We start from the raw sequence: 23,667 nt of genomic DNA, 5'->3' as shown, positions 1-23,667 counted from the left end.
AGGAAAACAATGAACAGGACACAGTCCCTGCCCCGGAGGTCACAGGTTTGCCCAGGAAATGGACTCCCAAGCCAACTAGAAACCTCCAAGTCATTCTGGACACCTCACCTGCCCTCCTCCACTAAGCTAAATGCCACTAACTCCCACTGTTTTCTGCTTTTTAATGGCCCTCGCCATTTCTCCTTTGTCTTCACCTCATCACTTCAACTCTTTTCACTTGAACAATGAAAACAGCCTATAAGTTGGCCTTCCTGCCTCTCCACTCTCTCCACCCAAGCCCGGGGGAGATCATTCTACAGTACATATCTGATACCACATCATTCTCCTGCCTAAAAACCCTCCAAGAAAATGAACAACGGCACAGGGGTGCAAAAGTGGATGGCAGTGGCCAGGAACCTGGTCAGGCTAGAGGGAAAAGTAGCCGGTGGCACCTAGGAGGGGCCAAAATGGGGGGACCTCTGTGAACCCTGCTACAAAATGATTCCTAGACACCTTCGGTTACCTTCTAGTATGTGTGTTGCTTTTTCAATTTCTCCAGCTTTATGGAGGTATAATTGCCTCTTAATTATCTTTGGAATGGATTCTCACAGGAGAGTGTTTATGGGAGCAGAAAGAGATACTCCACAGGCTTTCTGTCCCTTGGATTCCCACAGCACTCCATAGCCTTTGCAAAAACACTTCCCACCCTCCCTCACTTGCATCACAGTTACATTTGTATGCCTCGTCTCCATTAGATTTTAGTTCCTTTAGGGAAAAGACCCTTGACTGACTCAACTTTGTGTCTCAAGGGGCCCACTGAGGTTTGGGCTTAATGCCCTCCCCTTTGACTTGGAACCAATGCCAGAACTTCAAGAGATTATAGTTTTGAAGGAACTAGGTCAGACTAATTGATGCTACTAAGCAAATTTTAGAAGAGCAGTATCCCAGGGAAAATGAAGGAGGATTCCTCAGAGTCCAAAATAATGAAGAGATGAAGATTCTCTCTCTCTCTCTCTCTCTCTCTCTCTCTCTCTCTCTCTCATGCATGCACACACACACACCACACTAAATAGGGGGAACTCCAAATAAAAGCTAAATTGGGTTGGAGAACAATGCCTGTTACTCCAGGGTTGGGATAAAATATCTCAGACTTCAATTCTGCCAAAGGGACTTAACTAAGGTAATTTTCCTATCTCCCCTAGTCACTCTTTCACTAATTGTTATTCAACTCAGATAGCTAAGTAGCTGAGATCCCGTCTTTCAAGGGATGTATAATTTTTATTTTTCAGATACAATCTTCAAATAGACAGACCTAAAGCATAGTTGAGAATTTCAACACCCTGGGCCCAAACCTTATATTCTAGGCCCATTCCCCTATGTACGAAGTCAAATCAGAAGGAACGAGCCCTTTCCTACAAAGACTAAAGTGTCATCTGCTCTGCTACCTAATCAGCTTGTGACAACATGTCTTCCCAAATGTAGGCTTGTTTTCCTCAAAAAGGGATTAGACTAAATGAACCCCTACACTAATTTCAGATCTGAGAATGCCCACTCTAGACTGGGCACTGGGAGCATATACAAGAGACACAGCCCTTGCTTCTGCCCTTCTAGGAAGGCGTTGTCAATAACACTTGGCCTTTTGTGAACATGAGCACAGGGTCTAGGCAAAGACCAACGACTCAGCCTCTGCAGCACTGTACAGCATAGAATAGCCAGATTCCCTTTGATATTCCCTCTCTCATATTCCACTAATGGCAGACAACTTCCTAATGGTATGGTGTGCAGTGGCAAATGGAAGGATTCCGAACTCAGACAGACTAGGGTGTGAATCCCAACTTAGCCACCTAACAGCCATGAGATTTTAGTCACATTACTTAATTCTCTGAGCCTCAGCTCTCTTATCTATAAAAGATGGCCAACAAGGGCCTCCCTGGTGGCACAAGGGATTAAGTCTCAGCACTATGAAGCTATCAGCAGCCACTACAGCACCAGCTCAATCTCCCGCCAGGGAGCTAACCCACATGGCGCAGCAGACCTCTCCTGTCTCGCCCACTGCTCTCCTCAGCAGTGTATTTCAGTAGATCCGCCTGTTCTGCTCCCCGCTCTGTCTCTGGTGAATCCCCTCACTCCACCCCCACACCTCTGGCCTACACCCCAGTTCTTGTATGCATAAATAAAAATAAAATATTTAAAAAAATAAAAGGTGGCCAATGACACCTGCCTCCCAAGGTGGTTGTGAGGATTAGACTCTTACTGAACATTTCCCAAATATATGTCCCCACGTCCTGCTTCCATGTTTTGCTCAGGCTATTTCTGTCCTGGACATGCTATTCCTTTAGTTTCAGCTATCAAACCCCACTCATCCATACTAAGATCTCTCCCAAGTCTCTCTTCCAGAATGTCTGGCTTCCAGTTACCTCCCAGCCAAATAAACCCCATGAGCTGTCAACCCTCAGGATTCTCAGTATGCTTTGTACCTCTAATATTACACTGTGCTCGCTAGGTTTTATAGCTATTGATATACTTTTCTTATCCCTACTACCAATTGTAAATTTCTACAGGCCAGAGTTAAATCATGGCTATCTCTGTATTCCCTCACATTGCAGAGTAACCCCTATGTAGTACACACTCAACTTACTGAATGAGTGAACAAATACTCAACAAGAAGAGCTGCTTATCATACCTATTGATAGTTAGCAATGTCTTGAAGTATTCAAAGCATAATTTGGGTAGCAGCATCAGCACTACCGCAGGCGGGAATCGAGCACAGGGTAGGAGAGTGGACCTGGGAAGCACCAGTGTTCCTTCCTGCATTTCCACGAAGGCCACACTCTAACTCATGAATCTCTTTACAAACCAAGGCTGTCACTGCCATGTTAGATCTGGCCCTTTTGTCAAAAGCAAATGTGATATTTCTTCAGAAAATGTCTTGTGTGTGACAACTATGTATTTACCACTCTGCAGGCAAGTTGTACCTAAAACACCATCTACCTAAACCTAAAAAAGCAGTCTCTTGCTTCACAGATGTTCCTAGCTTCCCAAACTGCCCATAGCTGATGTCTGGCAAACCCCCGAGACTAGGTGGAAATCGGCAGAAGAGTGAAAGCATACCTCACACCTTGATCCCACATTCCCCTGAAATGGCTTTTCAGGTAAGTAACAAGCAATCATTGCCTTCCCATAGCTAAAGTGTTTAGAAAAAAAAAATTAAGGAAAAAAATACAGCAACAGTCATTATTTAAGGCATAAAGTCAAGTGGTGATGTAACACATCTGAAGCTGTGTGAACCCATACCCCGAAATTATATACAATGTTGTAAACCATTGTTTCCACAATAAAAATAATACCCCCCAAAAGATAAAGTCAGTGGTGAACAATACGTAGCGTACCCTGTTTCAGAGTTCTTCTGAGTCAGACAGAACGACTTGGGTAAGTCATTTCATTGCCCAGGTCCTCAAGTTAACCATTTGGAAGATGGGCTCACAGCAGTTGCCACCCACATCCCTCACAAGAAAAAACACTGAAATTTTGGAACAAACTTTAAACTTCCCTAGAGCAAGTTCCCCTTAGAGTAGAGAGCTCTGGTAAACTGCTGTGATTTCAGAGGCCCAGAGAGTTCTCTTCTGTAGTCGGTTGAATGGAGGCCCCAAAACGATATGGCTACGTCCTGACCTCTGGAAGCTGTGGACAGGACTCCTTTCTTGTGGTATCACTGATGTTTGAGAAAAGGGTCCGTGCAAATGTAATTAAGGACCTTGGGGTGAAATCTGGGTGAGGTATGAATCCAGGGACAAGTGTTCTCATAAGAGACGCACAGGGGAGAGACACAGTGAGAAGAGCAGTGGTCCTGTGAAGACAGAGGCAGAGTAGAGTCCTTCGCCATAGGCAAGGAATGCCTGGAGCCCTTCCCGGCGGAAGAGGCAAGATTCTCTCCGAGAGCCTTTGGAGAGAGCACACTCTTAGATTTGGGACTTCTGACCTCCAGAACCTCCAGAGAATCCATTTCTGTTGCCTTAATTGACCAAACTTCTGGTAATTTGTTACGGCAACCCTAGGAAACTAATACACGCTCCTCTCTTGCCTGTCTTGCTCTCCCCCAGCTAAAATCTGCCTAGTAACATATAAATGTTTCATCCCAGGTGAGCTACCACTTCGGTTAAGCAATTTCATGGAGTGTTGTCTGTAAGTGCAATCCTCCTTGAGTAATTCCCTCATACCCCGCAGGTGAAAGAATTTACTTGGGATCGTCCAGCTGCAGGAAAGGAGGGAGACAACCCAGAACACCTGGATAGGGACCAAGGGCAATATCAAAAAGGAAAGATTAATAAAAAGATAAAAGGCAGCAGACCTATATTTTATCTGGGGTCAATCAACCCTGAGAAAGTTCTATTGACAGAGTCCAAATATTGCATTAACAGCCAGAGCCCCATCCTATAAGAAGGAAGAAGGCTTGCAGAAGGAGGGAAAAAAAAAAAAAAAACTGATCATATTGCCTCAGTCCTTGGCCCACATTCTAGAAAATCTGTTAGGAAACAGACTCATTCTCATGGCTCAAATTCATTTGTTTTCCTATGCTTTAACAAATTAGGCATATTTTGCATACATGAAAAAATGTTTCAAACTATTAGCAAATAGTCACCAGAGAGCCAGGCAACAACAGGAGATGTCTACCAGCCTGGGCCTCCAGCCCAACGATGAATTCGGTAGGATTTCCTCTTCACATTACACCCGCCCTAGTCCCCAGCACTTACAGAGAGGCCGTTTAACCAGCTCTCAGGCAAATCTTTCCTATACCCAATTGCCCTACTGTTAAAATGCTGCTTCTGGCTCTAATGGCTAACCTAAATTTCAGTTTCAAGCCATTGCACCTTGTAATTACATTCTCAGCCACTGTAAATAATCTGTGCCCTCTATTTTATCTTTTCCCTTTCCCTGTGATAGGAACCTGTTCAAGAGGGAGTCAGTTGCCTTGTTAGCTCAACAAACACCCAGCACCGGAGCAAAACACAACCAAAAGAAAATCACACTCACTCTCAATTCCTGAGTGAGAGGCAAAGTTATTGATCTTTTCCTTCTTCCTTTCCTTCGGCTGACCTGAGTGTCTATACTGACATGCTCTAGTGCTGTGGCATTTATGCCATCTTGGGGAATAGCTGTGTAAATGCTCCAGTAATTTTATACATCTTCCACATACTGTTGTGCTAGAACTTGAGTATCTGAAGGACTGGGAAGGACAGATTTCCCTCCTCCTCCTCCTCCCATCCTCCTGTAATATGAATCAAAATCCTCACTAATGGGCCCTCCTCCTGCATGTTGCTAGAGTCTAGACTTAGTGGCAACCCCTTTTGCACAAGTGATTTAATGAAGGGAGGGAGTTGGCAAGCAAACCCATGTAGAGCTGCTCTAGGAAACTTGAAGACAAGCAGCTTTTGGTGAGCTGAGGTTGAAAGCTAAAGGATATCGTTTTAAACACACATATATTGGTGAGTTCACTTTACTCTGAACCAAATCGTTCCCAAAATTGTGGAAGATCTAAGTTATTAATGCAACACATAAAAGACTTTTCAATGATGCTCAGTTAAGATTTTTTTTCCTCCTTGCTTTCTTCAGGAGCTGTGAAAAAACAAAAACATATTACTCAAACAGGTGACTTGAGGATTTCTTCTCCATTACCATGATTTCACTGAAAAACTCAAATTGCTAATAGTAACTTCATTTTGCTGCCAAGCCGTGGGTGAGTCAGACCCAGCACTCTCCAGAGCCCAGTGTGGGCTCTCAGAGGCAGTGCCAGGGGGACCCCAGATCACACTGATGAGCCAACCCTGGACCCAGGGTCTCCTGTGGGCTGCTGGTCTCCTATGACCGGCCTTCAGAAAGCTACCATCTCTCAAGATCAGACAACCTGGCTGAGGCATATCAGCCTGATTTAACCGGTACTTCTATTTTTTAAAGATTTATTTATGCATACAAGAGCGGAGGCACAGGCCAGAGGTGTGGGGGGATGAGAGGATCCACCAGAGACAGAGTGGGGAACAGAACAGGCAGATTGACTGAAGTACACTGCTGAGGGGAGCAGCAGGTGAGACAGGAGAGGTCTGCTGTGCCATGTGGGCAGCTCCCTGGGCGGGGATCGAACTCATGCCACAGAGGCTGCGGTTAGCTTCATAGGTTGCTTCTTAACCCCTTGCACTTTTATTTTTAAGGGAGAACTGAAAGAAAGAGGAAACAGTGCCGCAGGAAGATGGGCCAACTCTCCCAAACCGCACTGGCCACGCAAGTCTGAAGACTGCTGGGTTAAGACAGCTGAGGTCACTGTGAGCTGGGGCAGCGATGGAAACCGGCAGATGCAATCACTGAGGCAGCTCAACTCAGAGGAGATGACCTTCACTGACCAGGAAAATCAAGTGTCCGTGACTCCAGGCTGCTGAGCTCCCCTCGGGATGCAGATTCCCACAGGTTCAAGCCACTGCTCTTCCCAGGCCCTCCTCCATTCCTGCCTGTAAGGGTATGGTCCTCATCTGTCTACATGTCTGCCTCCCCCACTACGAGCAGGGGAAGTGGAGTATTTGACTTGAATCCCCACCATCTCACATATATTGCATTCTCCAAACTGGTTTTGGGAGTCATTTCTAGAAATGGTGAACCCATCACAAAAGTAATATGAGGAACATGGCTCTGGCACCAGACTGAGTGGGTTTAATTCATTTCTAGCTATTTGGCCTCGGACAAGTCACTAAATGTTGCTAAACCTCAGTTTACTCATCTGTAAAATGGGGGAACTAATAATACCCACCTGGTAGTGCTGTTGTAAGCATTAAATGGGATGGTGCCCATAAAGGGCTTCGCACAGCGCCTGGCTCAATAAATGGTAACGATTATTAGCACCACCCCCACCACAGGTGCTCCATAAAAACTTGCTGAATTGAAGTCCACCCGTGGGAATGACTAGCAGATGTGAAGGCGGCCGGGGCTTTTTTTTCCTTTTAGGTTTTTCCCACCTCCCCCTGCACCAGATGACCTCTGAGGGGGGTTCTCTCTCTCTCTCTCTCTCTCTCTCTCTCTCTCTCTCTCTCTCTCAAGGATAGAATAGGGGCTAGTTAGGCTGCACTTTTGCTGATCTTCAGTTTTTCATTCAGGGCAGAAAACCAAGTCTGGCAAAGTCAGGCAGATGATTTTCTGAGAAATATGACAAGGCTATTAAAAATCTCTAAATGAAAGCTGTGTAATGAGCATGAATCTGAATACATTTAAATTTCCTCTCGGTCCAGGAATTCCAGCAACATCCTTATATATTGTTAAAGTGAGCTTTTGCAAATGTGAGGAGACCAAGGCCCTCAAAGATAGCAGAATTTTTTTCAGGGTGGGGGTGGGAGAGGAACAATTGTCATGAAAATGAACCCCTGAAAACGCACAGGATTTTATTACCAAATGGATGCCTGAGGAGATTACTAGACTTTTAGGGTCTTTACTATCAAGAGAGCAACCTGCATGCCTGAAATAATTAAGAAGAGACTTAATTATCTAGTAAACTGAAATTTCAAACCACCCTGCTTACCTAAATGAGAAAAGCTGCTTAGACTAAAGCATCATGCCTTCTATTTAGACAAGCCTTAGCAAAGATATACAAGGAACTAAAGAATGGGACCCCACATTCTTCCCTAAGCCATAACAATGCCTGTTTATGTAAATAGGATTTTCCGATAACCTAACATAATCTGAAAAAAAAATGTTTTCATTATTGTCTCTGAAAAAAATGCAAATGCAGAAGATGAAAGTCAAGGGGCTTTCACTAGGATGGGCACTGAACACCCTGAGATATTTATTCTGTGAGTCTGAACCCGGATTCCAAGTGGATCTAAGAAACAGGCAAAGGTCTGAGGAGGCGCAAAGCCTTCTCTGATTCCGTGGCCATTTGAGTGCACAGTGATTCAAAAACTCAGTTTAAAAAGAAATCAAAGTAGTGGTAGATACCTATTCACCTTGATTTGGCAGCCCCTTCCAAAATTCGGCCAAAATATAAATATCCTTGTCTCCATCATCATCGCCATCTGACAATCCAACATGCACACACGACCATAACAGCCTCCAGGCACAGACTGAAGCTCATTAAAGACTATATGACGCCTATTTATAGAAGAACTAGACAAGAATAAAAGAACTATAAGCAAAATTAATTAATCTGTTCATACTTCTGACAACGATTACGATTTGTTTGACCTGGTGTCCAGCGGCTTCTTTATTGATACGTATTGATGTCTCTAGTGATACCACATGGCCAGAGTTTTAAACTAACCCTGTAGTTTTTTAGTCCAAGAACTCAGGTTTTGACCTGCACTCTGTATATCAGCCTTCCTGTTGCCGTTAAGGCAGCTGATAAGAGGCAGAAATCCTTCTTGCTCATTAGGCCATTAGCTGCTGTTAAGCGAAGGGCTGGGGAAGGGGGTGGTTCAGTGGCCCAGAGGAATGTGCCGGACTCCACATATAAAGCCAGCCCCGATTTGGGGTTAAGAATTTAACCTTAAAAGGCTGACAAGTCATAAATTTGCCTGAGGTTCATATATATGTGTGACTTTCACAGTTTATATTTCCTAGCCAGGACTCAAAGTCAAAACAGGCCCCTGATTAATGAATGGTACTAATTGTTATTCCTGACTTGAGAGCATGAGTCTTTATCCAAAATATTTTCTTACAAAACACACAATCTCATACCTAAAACTCTCTGGCTTAGGCACGTCTGGGGCACTAGTTAGGCAAAAATTGGCAGAGGAACACAATGTTATCTGTTCTTTGGTGCTACCACCATTTTGGTAGTCGAGATTGACGCAAAAGCTTCCATTTCATTGTGTACATCAAGCAAAGTGCAAAGGAATGTCCTCTAAATCTAAACATCTGAGATAAAGCAACCATCTGTGACTCCACACAAAAACTGAGCTGGGCTTGGGGGCGGGGGGAAGGCTGAAAGATCTTCGAGCACATTTTGTCTAACTTATCTTGTTAAATATTTATACGTAAGTGCATAACCTAACATCCTTGGCCAAGCTTGGAAGAGAAAATAGAAACAGGACAAACAAAAGATCCCCCATAAGTGTAAGAAGACAAAGAAAAAAATACCAAGGAATAGTCCAACTGGAATATACTTGCTAACCTGAAGTCAAATTTGAAACTAGGACAATAAAATCCTGCAAGAGAAACAATGTCCCTGAAATCTGATAACTTCATCAGGGAAAAAAAAAAAAAAACCAGTCTATCATTTGGTTAGCTTACAAGGTAGGTGTCAGCTCTCCCCCACGACCAAGCAGTATTTCAAAGGGGCTCCCTTATCTTTAGAAAAGGGAAAGGCATTCTATGAAAAGAGATTTCTAAGAACAAAGATGCAATTTGCATTCATTGAGAATTATGACAAAGTAAGAGAATGTAAACTACATAGCAATGATCTGAGATACTGGAGTCAGATATATTTATCCTGTCCTATCTGCACCAGAAAAAAAAAAAAAAGCCTCAGTTCTTAGAAAGTGGAATGTAAATTCATCCGTGTATTTTAAAGCTCTTCATTTCCAAACGAACTAAGGAATCGAATTTCGCAATATCCCAAGGGAAGTAACCAGGTACCCAAACCAAATATGTGGGCAGAAATGGGAAGCCTGTTTTCGCTCCAGAATTACTGAGGGCAGGCAGATGTGGAGGAGGTAGAGGGAGGTGGGGGACGAAAAGGGAGAGAAGCAAATCAGGAGCAGTAGGAAAAGGAAACAACTTAAAACTAAAATACAGGGAAAATAGAAAACATTCCATTCATCTATTTTTTTTTTTTTTACAGAACAAGAAACACAAAACCATTCAATAAATATAACAAACCATAAAACACCTTCTGTTCTAAATTATAACCAGTTGAGAGAGAGTGTGAGGGTGGAAGCAGGAAGGTGAAAGGGGAAGATGGGGGGGGGGGGGGGGTGGCTGCAGCCAGGCAGACAATGAAGGCAGGGCCCTTGGAGACTGGGAGGGATTGTGAGCCCCAGAAAAGATCCCGGTAGCAGAGTGGTGGCGCCTCTTCTCACGATTCTCTGAAATGATTAGCTTTTTGGAAATTTTACCCAGAACTGTTCGTTAGGAATAGGTCTTCTTGCCACAAGGACCTGATTTGGAACTAGAACTGCCTGTTGTTGTGGGGTGGGAGAAGACTGGGAAGGACTGAATAAATGCTGCTTCCAACGACATCACCTTCAGGCTTTGTGAAGGAGGCAACCTTACTCTCTCAAAGAACAAAGAGAAGGCATCTGACAGCTTTTGAAGGCCAAAAGAACCTTCAGGCAACGTTATTAAATTGACCCACAGCACTGAAGTTTCAAAGGCAAGAAATGACTTAGGTTTTAGAAATTAACACTTGTATAAAACCTTCAGAATTCCGTGGGGGGAAAGAGACCTTTATTTCAGAAATAAACTTTGAAGTTTCAAAACAAAGCAGAAAGTCTGTTTCTGAAAACAGAAGGGACTATTGGACGCTCAGAGCACAGCTCTGCCACGGTCCTTTGAAACTCTTCAAAAGTTCCACTTGGACTTCTGGGGATGTCCAGAGAAGACACACCCCCGAATGCCAGCAGAAGAGAAAGTGGGAAGCCATGAGGTCCCTAAGGTAAGAGCAAAGTGACCTTAAAAGACACTTTCCCATGGCAAATCAAAGTAAGCCAAGGTCTAGACTAGAGGTTCTAGTCCTCCTTAAGGGCAAAGACCGTTTTCTCAAACTCATCCCAAAGTTGTTAGCCACAAAGATCCTCTAGGTTCTTCCTAGTCCCTTTATTCTCACTTTCTTCCCACTCCTCCCTCTCAGAATCTCTCTCTCCTTCCCCTTCCTCCCTCCCTCTCCGCCTCCCTCACTCCCCCATACATTACAGGCCTCTGAGACCTCATCAATGAACTGAACAGCCAAAGCACAGCACAAATGTGGGGAATCAAAAGAACACTTAGCTATCACACACAAGACCTTCTAGTAAGTGCTGCAAAGTTTCGACCCTCAAGGAGCTTACCCTGGAAGTAGTAGTTCTCAAATTTTACATACAAATCACCTGGGAATATTGTTTTGAAAATACAAACTGAAGTAGTAGGTCTGGGGTGGGGCCTGAGATTGTGCATATGTTAAGCTCCCTGTTGATACTGATACTCACTGTCCACAGGTCACACTTGAAGGAATAAGAAGAAAAAAAGTTGAGTACATCGATTATTACAAGAGCAAGAGCCCAGGCTATAGGAGAAGGGCGGCGAAAGTGGTGTTCAAAAGGAGAAATGAGCAGACCTCACCCTGGAGAATCGTTCATGAAGAAGAAGGCACTGTACAGATCCCTTGAAACACGGGTAAGATTGCAGCAGGCATGGATGTTAGGAAGGTAAGCAGATGGTCTCTAGGCAAAGGCTTGGAGGCAAACAACTATGTGATTATCCCAGTGATGGCTTAACATCCTGTTAAATAGTGGGCACACATGCTTGGGGGGGTGAGGGTAAGAGAGATGATGGAGGCAGATTTTCTGGACTAGGCCAATTAATTTGGGGATGGGATTTTTAAAAAGAGAAGTCACAGGTGATTTCAAGGTCTCAAGTCTGGGTACCAGAAAGAGGAGCTACCACCAGAAAGGTAGAATGTTGGAGAGAGGCAAGTTTGTGCAAATAGGAAAAGAAAATGGAGTCATTTTTGACTCTTGACAGCAAAGCACTGGCAGGACTGCTGGATGGAGATATCCAGCAGGCCACTGGCAAATTGTGAACTGGAAAGCAAGGAAGAGATTGGGCTTGAAAGCAATAGGGGGTAAAGACAATGAAGTCATGGGAATGGATGTGGGAATGAACAAAGACAGAACGAAAAGGGCAAAGGACAAACGCTACTGGAACACTTGCAACTACTAAAGGGTGGGAGGGAGAGGGCAAACAAGCAAAGACAGAACCAGCTTTACAAGAAGGAGAGGAACCCAGAGCATACAATGTCCCAAAAGTCAAAGGAGTGTGGGAATTTATGTCAAATACTTTATATCCAGACCATATTCCTTTCCCTCATAATCCAATGGGTATACTGGAAAAAACATGAACTATAAGAGTGAGACAATACTGGATGCAAGAGCCTGGCTCCACCACTTACACAGCCTTTGGAAACGTCAATCTTTCTTGGACCTCAGTTTCTTCATCTGTAAAATGGAGACGACACCACCTACCTTTCAGATTTGCTCTGTAGATGAAATGAGGGGTTAAACAGAAGCAACTGGCACACAGTAGACCCTCAGTAAATGATTTGAATGATCTTCCCTTTTGGACCTCCCAAACTTTTCCATCACCTAAAAGTGGCCTCATACCATCTACTGGAGAACAAGGAGTTTCAAGCTTATGTTGAATGAAAGTGCAAAACCTGAAGAAGGAATCTCTGAAATAGCAGCAAAATTAAAGAAACCATTCATGGCAGAGAAACAGGAAATTATACAACCTTCTCTCCACCCCCAAGCAAAAAATTATTACATCTCCATTGACACTTAAGATCAGCCCAATTACACACATTCATAGCATTTGCTTGAAACCACATGTTCTGACACTAGCCAGCAGGTCCCAATCTGAAGTGACTTAGAGACCAGAGCTCGAAAAGCAATACAATGTTACAGCTTTCATTCTCCAAAGTAGGAGAGTGCTCACCAATGGGAGGGTCCAACAGGCCTCCATGTTGGAAGGAGTTAGGTCTGTGCAACTCAGAACTGCAGACACTTTGAGCTGTTGCACTGTTTGGCCATAAGATATATAAAAGCAAGCCTTTCACAACACCATGTAAGGTATGACTGTGAAAGACCACCCACTGCTAAAAAATAACAATTAACTTTCAAACAGTTTAAATAACACACAGTAATCATTATTGCTATCAAAAATAACAGAAGTCTGATCCCTTGATTCTAATGTATTTCTAAGTGTAAGACTGTGTGTGTGTGTGTGTGTGTGTGTGTGTGCAGGCACACACACACGCATACTCTTGCATGTGTGTTTGGTAGTACATTATCTTATTTGTGAAATCTTGGACCACGACAACAAATACTCATACTTTCTCTTAATCAGGACAGTTCTTGAAGTCTTTGGCAGTTTTTCTTTAAATCACCAGATGTCGGTAAAATACATTTTTAAGACATGTCACATGGAAAAGCCTGGAAAATATCATCCACACCCATGACTTCTAACGTGAGCCTATATGCTGATGAGTCCCAACTATGCATCTCCTGAACTCCAAAAGATTATATGCACTCCTTCCCAGTGATCTCATCTATTCCCAGAGTGTCAATTATCATCTAATATGCTGATAATGTCCAAGTATGTATCTCCAGCCCTGATTTCTCTGCTTCTAAGATATAAAATACAACCTCATCTACCTAGCAGACACTTCTTCCTCCAAGAGCAAAGGACCCCTCATTATTTTACCCCTTAAAAAGATGCTCCTCTTATACTTCACTCATTTATTCAACAAATATTTACGGAGCACCTGTCATGTACCATAACCCGACCACCCAGGAAATGTTCTAGATTCATCCTTTTGTCCTCACACAGCCAGTCACCAAATCACATCAACTTTACTTCCTCTTTTCTCTCAACTTTTTTCTTTTATTCTTCTCTTTCCTGCCCATCTTTTCACCTGAATTACTGAAGCGCCCTACTACCACTCACTCACCAGTCATCCTCCGTACTGAATAACATTCAGTTATTTCTCCTTTTTAAAATGTTTTCATTTCATGACTCTTCACCAATCTTGGATACAACCCAAGGAAACCCCTCAGCATATCCTGCCTACCTTTCTAGTTCATCTTTTCTCCACTTTCCCCACATCTGTGCTCCAACCAATCAACTATCCTAGTCCAACAAACGTGTCATTTTGTCTCTTAACTCTGTACCTTTGCACATACTTTACACTACAGCCCACTCAAGGCAATTAGGCTGCCCTTCTCCATAGCTCAACAGCCCCCTGGTTTCCCCAGGGGGCCCAGCTCCATGGTGGCTCTCGCTGTGCTGCCCTGACTTCCAGTCTCCTTTATCTGGCTCCTTCCCTAAGCAGTGGTTTTATCTTATTCATCAGCTCCTAGCTCAGTACCTGGCATAACTCCAATGCTCGATAAATGTAGGTGAACTAAAGAGTGAATGAAAAACATTTAAATATTTATGCAGAGAGAACAGACAAAGTTTATTACCAGTAGGTTCATTTTCTGAGAATTTCTGTTTCCCAAAACAGGTAAACATAGTCCCCAATACAATCAATCCATGAAACCCAACTGGAAACCACCTCTTGGGTCACAGTCCTCTTTCAATGGAGCTCAACACACAAAGCAGCCAGGGCTAGTAGTTCTCCAAAATGAGCCAAATGTACAGTGTGGGTTGACCATCACTACTTTAACAAGGATCACATCGCTGTATTTGGGGAGATGACAGAACTTGAGAAATGAGCAGTAGCTCAACAGTATCAGTGCCAATTAACTCTGCAACAATTTGGGGCCAATCCAACTGAAAATAGTTTACACCCCCTCTGCAAAGCTGTTCCCTGTAGCTTTTCTCAGGTACATTAGGCTTATTCTCTGGATTATAAAGGCCATACACCGATACAGGGATATGATACAGGCATTTATGTATGCATGTACAAATATGTGAGTGGAGGAGGAAACCAAGTAGCTCAGTAGAACTCAGAACCTGTAAACAGGTTATGCCTTTATAAGTGGCTGCATTGTTTATATGTAAGATACATGAAAGCAGGGCTTTCATGACCCAGATGTAAGGTATGATTGAGAAAGACCACCCACAGCTACAAGTAACAAAAACTTTCAGTTTAAATAACACATAATTAATTGCTGCTATCAAAATAACAAATATATATTTATATATGTGCATATATATTTTAAAAAAAAACATAGTCAAACATCACATTTAGATAAACCTGCAGTTAAGAATTTCTCTCTCCTTGTCACTTCCTCCTCAAGTTTTTGTTTTGAAAGAGAGGCAACAAGGTTCCCAGGGTCACCAAGAATCGCTAGATACACTTCAGTTCCACCACCCTTTCCTCAGTCTCTGCTGCAGATCAACTTAGACAATGCAGAAAATCAGTCGTCCTCTAGCTGTATACCATCCTAGGGTTTCACTTACAGTGATCAAGTTCTCTGTGCAATGTTTTAGCTGTTTATTCTAAATTCTTTCCAGCCTTTATTAATAACTTTGTACAAGGCACTCTACTCTCCACTTTGGAGGATATCATGATGACTCAAACATGGCTCCTGGATTCAATGAGTGTAGGGACTGGCAGTGGCTATGAATAAGCTCTGCACTTCAAAAAACATGGAGGCTAAGTGTGCAGAAATACAGGTAAAGTATTTCTGGTAGCCAAATGCAATTGGGGTACATCTCTGTATTATCTCTGCCCACATGCAACTCAAATGTGTGTGTGTGTGTGTGTGTGTGTGTGTGTGTGTGTCTTCATCACGCTGACTCTCACTTCACTGTATTTCCCTCAGTTTCATTCACCTAAACCAAAATTTGACAAAGAACAATGGAAAATCCCAGGAAGGCATGATACATGCTGTAAGTACCAACATGATGAGTTTGGGACAGAGGGAGCAGCACCATAATTAAGGAGGAAAGTATGCAAATAAAATTCTGATCAATTTTTCAAATGAATATCATCCCTTACTTTTTCATCATCTTTCCTCCTTTGGCATCTGTCTGAAAGAACTCCCAATGGGTCGTGCCATTCAACTAATTGAGTTTTCTCAGCTGACTTTAAAAGTTTGCCCTAATGCATACAGGAATTAAGAGAATTCTCATGAGGCCCTTTATCCTAATCCAATAAAATTTCCACGATTAAAAATCCACCTTGGATTCTGTCCTTTCAAATGTACATTTATGAGGCTTGATGCTATAGGTAAGAAACATGAAATTCCAAGGAAACACGTGCATACTTTCAGTGTCTGTTTCTGTAACTGACACGAAGTTGCATTATTTTCATAAATCTAAGTACCACAAATCTATAAAGATAAAATGAGTATTTACATAGATGTGGAGATATTTATCACATTACTTAGTATAGTCTTGTAAACAAGCACAAAATACTTACCTTCTGTAAGATTTGGCTAGTCTACTTCTTCCAAGGAATTACAGTGCACACAAATGAATTAAAGCATTGTCCTTTGTCACTTACCTATAGACAACAAATGGATTTCTGACCTGAAAAGTAGTTATTTGTAAAAAAAAAAAAAAAAAAAAAAAACTTTAGCATAATAGTAAAAAGTGAATCAACTCCTTACAGATTCATTTTATGGAAATTTTGTATCTGTACAGTTCTAATTCCATTCATTTAGTTTACAAATATTTATTGAGTATCTTTTACATGTACTATGTACTCTGCTAACACTGGGAGTACAAAGATGAATAAGATACAGCTCCTAACCTCATGGAGATCCCAGCCTAGCAGGGGAGACACAGATATGAACATGTACCTTAAAGATCCCATAATCAAGAACTCCAATTTTCCAGTAATAAACTGATTTTCAAAAGGCAGACTAAAAAAGGTCACTTAAAATTCTACTCTAAGATTTTGCCTTGTTCTGGATTTTTAAGAAATAAACACATGCTTTATTATGTAACTTTTTGGGAAATACAGAATAGCCTCCAAGTCATCACTTGTGAGAAATGCACCTCTTTTGACTTTAGGTAGCATGGATGGAATACTACGGGTGGGGATTTCTTCTATAATGACTTAAACATGCCTGTCCCTGTTCTTATTGCCACTTCCACCTGTATTTATCTCTCTCCTTATCAATTATCCCTCCTTATCAGTTATTTATCAATATAAGCCTACTAAGTATACTTCAAAGAGCTTAGTAGATTTACTAATCTAGCATAACAATACGATTTCAGATACTGGAAGTAATTAACTGTCTGGAACCCTAGCAATGCCTTTCAGTGCTAATGCTAACTTCATTCTACTCGTGAGGCAAAACACAAACTCAAATGAGGCTGTATCCAGAAACACACAAAGAGGCAAAAGTGAAATGCCTTTCTTGGTAATCAGTCTGGATTCCTTTGGTTGAAGTATGGCAAGAAAATATTTCTAATAATTAGCACTTGGATAACTGAGCTTTACTTGGCCTAATCTGAAATACAGAACAAAACCTTTGTCTATTCAACAAGGTGCTCAAATGAGATTTTATCGGTCCAGTGAAACATCTTCCCTTCAGATACAGCATTTCAAAACGCTCACTTTCTCTGCTGATATGCCACCTTTGCCTTGCTTTCTGAATCAAGTTCTCCTGTCATTATATCTCAAAAGGCAAACGCCCATTATGTTATGCTGTCTCCAAAAGCCAGCCTGGGGTCCATGGCTTGGATTCTATTTTCTGATGCTCATTTCTTAATGGAGAGTTGGGGATCCTATTTCAAACAAGACAATTTGCTAAATATGGGCAGATGAGTGTGGTGGGGGGAGAGCTCTGCCCACAATTTCCATTAGACCCTAAATTACCAAAAACATCAAACCTGTTTACAAACTTGGCTAGGTTCTGAATAGATGCTGGCACACCCGGTAGGGTTTCTTGAATGGAGCCAGTACACAAATTCTGACCCCAGGCTATAGAAACCTGTGCAGTACCTCAACGGGTATATGCATGTGTCATGTGTCATAACTCAACTCCCGAATATGGTAATGTCAACATTAGTGAGGAAGGTCTAGTTGGTATTAAATCAAAGAGAGTTTAAGAGACGTCTTACAATTCAATAATTGTTGCTCTTTAATGATACTAAGTCAGTCATAACAATGTTGCTAATTTCAGTTTGTTCTTTGGATACTCAACATTAAAAAAACTCTGCCTGGTGATAAGAGTCATCAGCTAATTGAGTGAGGCTGAATCTGTCTCCAGTCAAAATATATGGAGCCAGTTGTTTGTCCTCACACCTTAGTAATGTGCCATAACAATTTGGACTTTGGCTCTTAAAATAAGTAAGATGACATGTAGCTTATGAAAGTATTTCAGAGTTCATAGAGAATACGTAAGGATCTAAACATTGTATTATATTCAGTTATTTACCAAATGCCCTGCAGTGCTTGTAGCATGGTGTGCAAGCTGCATTGAATGCAGAGCTTTCCCTTTAAGAAGCTTATAATCTAAAACATACAAATAACCATATGCAGAAAACAGCCAGAGATCAGAGTAAAAGGAAGCATTCACAAAAATGTACAAATTCAGCATGCCAGAACTTTTCAGTTGAGCAATATGATCCCTAGTGAAATTCTTTCCAAATGATGTATCGTGTGCACGAGTTATAAGTGATTATCTTCAATTTTCTTAGAAATGAGTAATAAGATACCTCCTAAGACCCATGGTTTTGTATATGCATCAAACACTAAAGCTGGCGTGGTCATTGATGGCTGCCATTTAAGAAGAAAACATATTTTCTGTCTTGTCTCATAGCAGATAAATCCAGACTTCTTTTCTCCCAGGTTGGTAATAAGCAGCCCTTTTCTAGGCTACATTGAACAGCAAACATTGCACCTCTAAAGATGGAAGTAGCAGAATGCCAAAATATATTGCATCAAAATATTCGAGACAACCTACCAACCCTTAAGGAAGAGAGAGAAAAAAACCCCTGCAAAACTGACACCATCTGCATCACTAGCATCCATCACAATCTCCCTATGCCTCTATGTCCTAATGCCCACAAACTGAATTTGCTCCAGGAATTAAGAGAACTCTTTTTAAGATGGCGGCCCTATTAAGAGACTTCTCCCTATCTCCACTTCATCTCTTCAGTTCTTTTCCCTTGCCTAGGCTGGCTATTGTGACCATTTCAGCCAATTTCCTGGAGGTATTTTCTAGCCCTTTTCACCCTATTTAATCCTACATGTTTCCTGAGAAGCCTGTTTACTTGTATGCTCCCTCGCTAGACTGCGAGTGCCTTGACAAAAGGGACTGTGTCTTACTAGTCCACGCTGCACCCCCAGCACCTAACACAGAGCCTGCCAAGAAGTGGGTAATCTTGGACTTCTTTTGGCTCAGGGTGCACCAACAACCACCAGCTGCCTCCTCAATCAGATTGATGCTTCCTTCCCTCCAAACACATCTTGGTACCAATCATCAGGATTAGCAGAACAAATAGATTGAGACCACATTTGGAAGAATTCTCCATCCTGTTCCAAGCTCACACACAATAATGCAACTTTTTCAAAGTTTAAACAAATCACCTACTCACCCAAATGTCCAGTGCCATCTCAGAGGAGAGAACCAACCCCCCCCCCCCCCCGCACACATGAAAACACACACACCTCTCACTTCTTATTCTCCCTTCTGACATTAGGACTGCTAACTGCTTCAAACTAACTGGGGAACCACAGCTGGCAACCCAGATCTGGTTGCTAGTTCTCACGTTTTTAAAACAACAGGTACCAAACTCTTTGTTTCAAGAATGAGGATTTCTATCTTAGGTTGTTTCATCTATTTTGAGAAACTCCAAGTCAATTTTGGTTCTTCAAGGCCTTTCCCCATAAGGGCATTTGGCCTTCTCGATTGGTTCTCGCACTTTCCAAGGCCCTCTAAGGCAAGATTCCTCAATCGTTTGGGAGTTGCAACACTACCAAGGTTTGTTTGATTTTCTCATTCCTACCCTTCCCCTTTACCACCCCCTCCAAAACCGGTGTATGGCATTCATAAAGTGAATTACACTTGATTTTTGTTTAGAGGAATTTTTTTTCAGACTTCTGTAACATTCCCTTGAGACAATTGGAAACATCATTGTCTGATTACTAGCTCACTTTTCTTGCCTAAAATTGTATCCATTCTTGATTGCGCCTGTGGGTAGGTTAAGCAAAACAAAATAAACATCTAGACTTATGAGCTCATTGGCTTTTTTTTCTGAATTTTTCTAAATTAAATAAGGGCAAAAGAGCTGCACTGAAAGTCAGTTATATGGATTTTTCTGCCAAATGCTAACTCTGTGTGCCTGGTTTCCATCTGTGGTGCTTTCCAAGTTACAAATCCTTTTTTTTTTAAAGGGTATGGGGGGGCAGAGAGTGGGGTATGAAAAGATCTGTGGATTGGGGGACATGCTATTTAGAATTTGCTATCCTGTGCCATTGAACACTCTAAACGAAATGGGAACATGAGATTGTAAGGCTTTAGATCAGCTTTGTGGAAGTCTAGTGTAGTCCTTCAGCGCCAGTGATTTATTTTTTAGGCTGGCTGATTCCAAATGCCATTTAGTCTCATCCATATTAGCATAAGAAATGTACCTTAACCATTCTAACCCAATTCTGCAAATGGCCAAAGTTAACAGTCAATCCCAAATGCACCCCCTAAGTGAGACAGGACATTCTTGAGGATTTGTCCTTCCTGTGATCAATTTTTTTTTTTTTCTGGGACAAGGAAAGCTTAATGCAGTTAACACAGTGGAGTGGGCAAACTGAACATGGCTTAAAATATAGACAGGGGAAAAAAGTCAAGCGGTCAGCCTGATGGTTCACAACTATCAAATAATTTGCAGCTCTCTTTCAATTTCCAACCACTGATCGACAGCAGCAAATTACACATTTATTCATTTTGAAATTATGCGCTTGCCATTATATTTAGTCTGCCATTATCCTCTCTTCTCTGAAATACTGATAAGCTCTTTCCACACATGGGCATTAGGATTTTCACCGTGTTTGCCATATCTACGGTGACCATATTGGCCCAACTGAAATTCAGGACACATGGATTCATGCCAGGACAGAGTATTGGAAATCCACACTGCCCCAGAAAATCCGGGAGAGATGGCGGCTGCCTGGCTAGCTCCCTCAGAACATTGCCTGCCATGCAGAAGGTGCTCAACACCGCGTGCTGGGTAAATAGACGTGAAGTAGGAAATGTTGCTTTTATATGGGGAAGACGCTTGGAAAGGGATGTTTTCTCTGGCTTTGGGAAAAACTGGAGAGAACCAAAAAATCTCCACTACAAGTCCCTGTTCTCTATAGTATGGCCATCCCTAGGCCCGGAGTAAGGGAGCTGGGAGGGAGGGAGTAAGTGGGGGAGGGAGGGAGCCCAGGCCAAACCTCATACACACAGTGTGTGGGCCTCCCAATACTTTTCTACAGATGCTGCGAGGAGGCAGACAGCCAGAGAGCCCGGGGTGGGGGAGGGGCGAGCGCCGGCAGGAGTGTGTGTGTGTAGAGGGGGTTGCTAAATGACTCTGCTTTCCCTCTGGTCTTTTTCTTCTTTTCAGCACAACCTTTACTCCCTGGCTTTACATCAGCCAAATGTGGCCCCCGCGCCGGACCCATTCATGTTGGGAAGGGGGGGTGGGTGGCTCATCCTGTGCGGACTAATTTTTACATTATCCACAAAAGCACGTTCTCTGGCCTTAGCAATCTAATTACCGTGGCACTTCGAGGGGAGGGATATTCGCCTGTTGTTTCAGCTCTGTGGAACTGATTCATAGGTTGCCCCTCACGGCTCATGCACACGCCCACGTGGTACGTTATTAACACTTAACAGTGGAAGAGGTAGTTCTACCCTCCCTGAGAGGGAAACCCTGCAAAGCAATATTAACATAAGCGCAAATGTATTTCAGGCACCAAAAAGGGTGACCAATTACCTTTGCAACTAAACAGCAGGCTCGCTCGGCTCTTTTTATCCACCTAAAGAAAAGGCCCAGGGCGCGCTGGCTGCCTAGGTAACCTCCCGCTAGTGAACGCTCGCTGGCAGCGCCCACAGGGCGCTCATCGCGTTCTCAACTTGGTGCAACCCTCAGGTCCGCCTCCCTGACTTGCTGAGAGCCACGAGCCAAGTTTGGGCCAGGGCTGCTCCCCGAGCCCTCGGGAGGGAAGCGCGGGACACGCGCCTCGCTCGAACGCACGGGTGGGGGAGAGCCCCCGGCGGCCACAAGCGTCTCGCGGCTCGGGAATAGCGCCGGCCGTTTCTTCCGAGCGCACCTCGGAAAAATTAACCTGTTTGAAACCCAGTCTTCTTGCCCGCACCGCCGGTGCCGCAACTTGCCCCGGCTGGATTCTAACGCGAGCTTTCGGGAGTCCGAGCGCCGGACAATCGCGGCAGGTCATTAATATTCATCTGTTGACAGCGACAGCCCTGAGCTAAGGTTAAAATCTGCCCTTACAACGCGATGCGAGCGTGCAGAACAAAAGGCAGGCGTTGAGAAACTTTCCTCCACCTAAAATCGTGTCCCCTCCAGGGTGCAGCCTGTCAAGAGGGCAGATGAATTGGAGAGGGGGAGGAGTTAAACCATCTTCGGACCCCCGCTCCCCCGCCAGCCGCACCGCCGTGGAAGCGATCTGTCCGACCTAGATAAGGGACGCTCTTCTGCAGGATAGGGTTCATTGCTCCTCATCGGGGGGACCCTCCTGCTCGAAAGTTTCCCTCGGCGTGTCTTCCCCTACCGCTACGGATTCGAAGATCTGGCCTCAACTTTGCCTGCACTTGGGCCCGTGGGCCTCCGGAGCCCAGGCTGCGGAAAGGAGGGCGTGGGGGGCAGGTTGGGGGAAGAACGGCGCGCGCCGCTCTGCAGCCAAGGCTGACATTCTGGCACGTCCGTGTGAGCGAGGGTGGCAAATTCCCGAGGCACCAGCTCGGAGGTGGGGGGCCCGGTGGGCCGAGGCCCGGAAATCAGCTTCCACCTTCCCGCCGCCCCCCCTCCCCCAAAATGGGCGCTGGCGAGAAGGCCATCCCCGCCGTTCCTTCCACTCACACCTTCCCAAACAGCAGAGCGAGCCTGCGGGCGGCGGACCCGGTCCCCCTGCCCTGCCCGCTCCCCGCCCTCAGTGGAGCCGGCCTGGCTGCGGGCACCCGACTCCTCCCAGGTGCCCGGCTGCAGGGCGCACGAGCCACCGCGGCCCCCGCCGGGCGAGCGCGCCCGGGTGCGGTCACCACGCGTCTCGGCCCCGAACCGGGCGCGGGGGACGCGCGAGGCACTGCTCCTCACCTGGCACGGGAGTTTCCGGCACCCACTTGAGTCCGGGCTGCAGTCTCTGGAAGAAGGAGCGGACCTGGTGACAGGTGGCGTCCGGCGGCGGCGGCGGGGGCTGCGCGCGTCCCGGGCAGTCCAGGCTGAGCAGCATCGCCACCACCAAGCACGCGGTGCGCACGGTCCCGGCCATCCTGCCGGGCGCGGAGCGAGGGGAGCGCGGGAGAGTGGCAGCGGGGGCGAGAGCCGTCCCGAGACTCGGCGAGCCTGGCAGGGGCCGGGAGGAGCGGGAGACGCGCCGCTACCCAACCGCCGCAAAAGTTTCCTCGCAGCTACCTGGACGCCGCGCGAGGGCGGGAAGGGCTCGGCGCGGGGCGGGGCGGGGCGGAGCGGGGCGGGGCCGGGCCGGGCGGGGCGGGGCGGGGGGGGCCGGGAGCCGCGCGGCGGGGCCGGCGTCCGCGATGCACCGCGAGCCTGCGGGGTGCGCGGCGCCGGGCGGCGGGGGCGCCGGGCGGCGGGGCGGCGGGGGCGCCGCGGCGCGAGGAGCGGGCGGGGGCGGCGCGAGAGGAGGCGCGGAGCGCGGGCGGTGGCTCCTGGCAGCCCACCCAGCTGCCCGCTCGCCGCCGCTCTCCACAGGGCGCTCTGGCAGAACTACTGCAGAGGGGCTGCGGGCTCGGGCGCGCTGATTGGCTTCCCGGCAGCCGTCCCCTCTGACTGGCTCTGGGAGAAGTTCCCCAGCCTCACTCCTCCTTCCCGCCGCTC

General features: G+C 45.0%; 1 protein-coding gene across 1 annotated transcript in view; it reads right to left on the bottom strand.

Moving 5' to 3' along the window:
* Positions 1-23,244, bottom strand: part of GPC3 (glypican 3) — a 379,321-nt gene extending 356,077 nt beyond the window's left edge. Inside the window, exon 1 of the mRNA XM_037512804.2 lies at positions 22,924-23,244. Coding sequence (XP_037368701.2) covers positions 22,924-23,098 — 175 coding nt within the window. The 5' untranslated portion in view covers positions 23,099-23,244. The remainder of the gene's footprint in view (positions 1-22,923) is intronic.
* Positions 23,245-23,667: the final 423 nt, after the last annotated feature.

The sequence above is a fragment of the Talpa occidentalis genome, unplaced genomic scaffold (genome assembly GCF_014898055.3).
Source record: "Talpa occidentalis isolate TD23 unplaced genomic scaffold, MPIMG_talOcc4v2.1 talOcc4.15, whole genome shotgun sequence".
Taxonomy (NCBI): domain Eukaryota; kingdom Metazoa; phylum Chordata; class Mammalia; order Eulipotyphla; family Talpidae; genus Talpa; species Talpa occidentalis.
Note: the sequence above shows the minus strand (reverse complement) of the source record. Positions and strands in the feature narration are given on the sequence as shown.